Here is a 5,000-nt window from a genome sequence, read left to right as displayed (position 1 = left end):
ATAATCAAGAATTTTCCTGTTTTTTATCAGGCGAAAATTGGTTATTTTTTCCCATTTCATTCATACATTGTTGTTATTCAATCACAAAACAACAAATTTTCTCATGGATTGTAATTTTGTAGAATAGATTGTAAAAGTCTATATCCTGGAAACCTCTTTACACACTGTTCCTTGAACATCTGAAAAATATGCATCACATTTTACTGAATGTACCAATTCCTTACTTCGTTTGTTATGATTGTTCCTAGGGGGACAGTCCCAAGCTTTAGTGTAGTTTTAATTTTCCTCAAATCAACAAGTATGTTTCCATTTTATTGCCATAGGCCTGATATTTTTCTCTCACTCATATGTATACAGTATATGTATGGTATATATAAATAAAAGTGTATGTGTGAGTGTGTCTAATCATTAATTTGAATAGATTTTTTGTGACAAGTAGTTTTTTGTTTGTTTGTTGCACACAGGATGAAAGTAAAGGCAGTATTTAAGACGTTTTTCATTGTCTATTAAATAATATAAATAATATAAATATCAAGAGACACCAGTATACGATATCACTGATCAAAAGAATTTCAATTTAATATATCATGATCTTATATACACTATACATTTTCTTTACCTTCATTATCAGTCATGTAACTATTAACACATAGTTTTGCAAGGACACTAATATTTACAAACTATTGAAACAGCAACATATGTTTTTAATTCTCAAATTTTCTCTTATCGCCTTGCAGAAGACTATCATATGATAGTAAAAATTGTTACATGTAAATGCATCGGTTAAAATAGCACATCTCTCATGGAACTAAGAAGTACAGCGCTTTACAGATTCTCTTATGTATTCAAGTACTTGTTTTTGAGTTAGATTTTCTGTTGATTCTTTTACCACATTAATTACTTCAAACAAGGGAATTGATTCACAGGCTTTTTTCCCAACAACAATGATAATGGGATATCCTGTCTTCTTGGCTTCCAAAACACGTTTCCCAATTGTCAATGTGTCTCTGTCATCTATGATGACATCATCTTGCAAAGAGGGAATGTTGCTGATCACCTGCGCTAGATGGTTGACCCATGACACTGCCTTTGCTTCTTTGCTTCCTTTCTGAAATATTAATAAATAGTAAGAACACATATTTCTATCAATTCTTGGAAAGCAAAGTTTGAATAAATCAATTGTAAATTTTATACAGAAATATACACAGAACAAAAACTTGTCTTTTACAAATATGATGAAGTAAAACACTAGGCTATTCTACAATACTTCAGAAAGATCCCTTCAAAAGATGTATACAAGTCAATACTGACATTAAAATTATGTTCCCAAAAGCTAACATAAGCCTTATCATGAAGCAACATGGATGATTTTGTATTTTCCTCAGAAAGAATATATATTTCATTCTTCTTTCTTTATTTATTAATGCAAGGTAAAAGCTATATAAAAGTACACCCAATTCACCTTTGGGCTAATGATGCAGACTTTATATGGTGCAAGAATCCAGGGCCATCTGATTTGTTCACCTTGTGATAAAACCTCAACAGTTGCAGCCAGAATACGCGAGACTCCAAGGCCATAACAGCCCATTTGCATCAATGAAGGTTTTCCTTTTTCATTCTGATAGCAACAGTTCAGTGGCTTTGAGTATTTTGTTCCCAGACAGAATGTATGTCCCACCTAGAATAAAAGTAATGCAAATGTTTATTACAAAAACAAGACAAACTGCATGATCAGTTTCTAAACAGAACACTTATGTTTTAGTTCTTGTTCACTTTATCTGCAAAGACTATTGAGGACTTCAACATGAATTACATTTACCTCAATCCCCATAGTTTTTGTCAAGTGCTCTCCACAACCAGAACAAATGTGGGGAGAATCTGTCAAGAGCTCTGCATTAGTTGCAGTTCCACATTTCTGGCATAGAAGAAGTGTGTCTTCACCTATTGCTGCTGGATAATGGTACTCGTGAGAAAAACTGCCACCAATATTCCCACAATCACCTTCAACTGAAAAAAAGAAAAAAATTCAAGTAATTTGGAAAAAAAAGAAGGATAGACAGTCCACATTGACTGATCATCCCTAACCAGTTTCAATGCACAGGAAATAGGTGACCTCAGAGCCTCACCTTTGATAAATGGAACACCAATTCGCTGAAAAACTTGATCGTAAGCTTTGCATACTTCCACATAAGTTGAAACAGCAGCCTCCTCTGATTCATCAAAAGTGTATAGATCTTTCATGAGAAACTCCTTGCACCTGGTAAACAAAAATAAAGCATTTGAGAAAAAAACAAGCAGAACGGTCACTGCAGTTTTCATCTTTACCTTCAAACCTTTGTGTATCATTAATCAAAGTATATAATTTTACTCATAAGCTCCTACAAATTATTGTACATTCATTAACTCTTGATCATGGCTGAACCTTAAGAGTCCAAATCTGGGCTTCATCTCATCCCGAATTTTACTTGTTATCTGGTAGAGACGAAGAGGTAGTTGCCGATGTGAAAGGGGATAAACATCAGCAATTAAGCTGACTATAGCCTCTTCATGGGTCTGAAATACAGAAGTATGTTCATAATCTATGTGTTTGAATACAAAAAAACTTCACAATCAATATATTAAAATATATAAATAAAAGAAAGAATGTAATAATTTGACAAATACTATTGTAACAAACAAGAAATTAAATAATTATTTCACTAATTTAAAGTAATATTTTTGTCCAATCCTGTAAATTCTAATCTGCGAATAGTGCAGCATAAATGCAAAGAAAGCAGTTTTGCATTTATCAAAATACTTGTCTCATTGGTCAAATTTTGTTATCAATTTTCTTCAGATTTCAGTCTATTAACAAGAGTAGAATGCCTATCAAACAAGGAAGTAACTTGCTACACAGTATGTGTAGCAGTCTCTTTTTGTGTTATATTAGGATGCATGTAACAGTGAATCAAAGGGTAGGAAATTAATATAATAAATCAACAATGGCTTCAGCAGTAGTATTCAAGGTAAATATGATTCTGATGAAAGAAGAAACAAAACAAACAAACTTACAGGACTTAGAACATAATCCTTTTCATGTCTATCTTTCACCTTCAGCAGTTCCTGACCTGTTGACTCCCATCTTCCTGCAGAGATGATTAAAACTCAATAATCCTGCTCAAAGTCATTCCTAATCCTAAAATTTCATTATATCCCTCTGTATTTGTGAATATGACATTATTAATATTCTATATAACTGATAAAAATACTGTACCTGTTTTCTTCCAAAGTTGGCCTGGAGTCAGAAGAGGTAAAGAAAGTCTTTGAGCATTGACAGATGCCATTTCTTCATCAATCACCTTTGTTAGTTTCATAAGAGCTCGTTGGCCTAGTGGCAAGAAGGCATACATACCATTACTACGTGAACTTAGGATACCACAGTTAACCATCAGCTGTTTAGAGAAGAATTACAATGCTTAGTTATTAAAGATAAATAAAAGAGTGCATGTTTCTAGTTACTTTTTGACTCTAGTCCTGAGAAATGCATAGATTTTGTAGCAAGGGTTACATAGGCAAATCTGATGTGTTTTTACTAACACAAATATCTATTGGTTTTATAAGCAACTGAGGTTTAATTACTGTTTTAGATATACATACAGGTATTTAAACTCACTGACTTCCATATTAACTGACTCCTATCAATATCAAAAAGCAAAATATAACAGCAGTCAATTAAAAATCATATGACAGAACCATCTGAAAATCCCTGCAAATTTCAAAAGTATTTGGGTCCATCCATGAGCTGTGACATTACATACAAGCATATTAATCAACCTAATCAGGATCTTTCTTGCCAGTCAGATGGGAAAGAAATTTTGCATTCCCCCTGGGGATTTGTGGGCAAATGCTAGTGAATGCAGTCCACCAATAATGACATAAAACAAAAATGGATTATAAATTATCCTTACTTACTCTACCCCCCAAAGTTCCTGGGATGACATAGAGTCTCCCATCCTTTTTGTTGATTTACTAGCATTTGGCTGGATTGGGTTTTGGTCAGGTAAAGCTACCCAGATTTTTATTTCAGGTGTCTATTCATCTAACAGAAAAGCCTGAATATTCTCACAGGTGTAATTATGAATATTCTTTCAGGTAAAGTCAAACTTTTGACCTCAAGAGCAGCCTTATATGGGAGTCATGTTCCCCTTTGATGTCAGGAACCCTGGCAAGGGGAGTCATCTCCCGGCTACCACAGACTCATATCAGAGAAGCTTGGCAAAAACTCTGAGGAGTCAACCTCCAATCATGAAGCCGAAGAGAGGTGGCTATGCATGAGCTATGGCAAAAGTCCGGGAGATGTTGACACTGAAGTGGCCTCAAGAGATCACAAAGACAAACTTCTATCAAGTGGAGAAATGGTCTCCAGCATGTCAAACAGCAGGCCGTTCCCAACCACAAGCAGAAGCAGACCAACCAGCCGGTACAAGCCGCAGTCTGTTTTTGTGACTGGAGGAGGGCCTTGCATTACCCACATTACGTACAAGTGGAGCACCATGCCTGTTTCAATGTATGTTTGGCCTAAGTAGGTAACGCAACTGGGTTCGAATTCCAGTTGGCATGCTGTTCGCCTTGGCAAGGAACTTTACCTCAGTTGCCTAAAGGTCAGTGTTTGGGTAAGTTTTATAGGACTTGATATAAATATAAAAGTTGGTCAATATGTAGAAGAGGGTAGTGGGTTACTTTCGAAACAATTTTTATATTTTTCTGCATGAAATCCACTGCTATCAATGATTCTAGACATTGTTCCTTGTGCAAATGAATTGTTGAGGGGATATGATCACCATCTCCATCGACAATCTTGATTTGATGGTCCCGATAGCAGGGGAGGGCATGAAGTATATCAGGGAAATTATGGGGTAAAAAAGGACCCCAGTGGTTGTTAAACAAAACATCCTAACCCAACATGCAACCTAACCTATCACCTTGGTATATATTCCCTAGCCAGGGGGCCCCCGTGGTAG

General features: G+C 35.3%; 1 protein-coding gene across 1 annotated transcript in view; it reads right to left on the bottom strand.

Moving 5' to 3' along the window:
- Window positions 1-20: 20 nt before the first annotated feature.
- LOC125045574 (probable proline--tRNA ligase, mitochondrial) overlaps window positions 21-5,000 on the bottom strand; it is a 5,590-nt gene continuing 610 nt past the window's right edge. Inside the window, exons 2-8 of the mRNA XM_047642907.1 lie at window positions 3,254-3,431; window positions 3,052-3,125; window positions 2,423-2,553; window positions 2,127-2,257; window positions 1,820-2,007; window positions 1,463-1,678; window positions 21-1,108 (exon numbers count right to left, since the gene is read on the bottom strand). Coding sequence (XP_047498863.1) covers window positions 809-1,108; window positions 1,463-1,678; window positions 1,820-2,007; window positions 2,127-2,257; window positions 2,423-2,553; window positions 3,052-3,125; window positions 3,254-3,431 — 1,218 coding nt within the window. The 3' untranslated portion in view covers window positions 21-808. The remainder of the gene's footprint in view (window positions 1,109-1,462; window positions 1,679-1,819; window positions 2,008-2,126; window positions 2,258-2,422; window positions 2,554-3,051; window positions 3,126-3,253; window positions 3,432-5,000) is intronic.

This window comes from Penaeus chinensis, chromosome 37 (genome assembly GCF_019202785.1).
Source record: "Penaeus chinensis breed Huanghai No. 1 chromosome 37, ASM1920278v2, whole genome shotgun sequence".
NCBI lineage: Eukaryota > Metazoa > Arthropoda > Malacostraca > Decapoda > Penaeidae > Penaeus > Penaeus chinensis.
The sequence above is the reverse complement of the archived record's forward strand: the minus strand, read 5'-3'. Positions and strand labels throughout refer to the sequence as shown.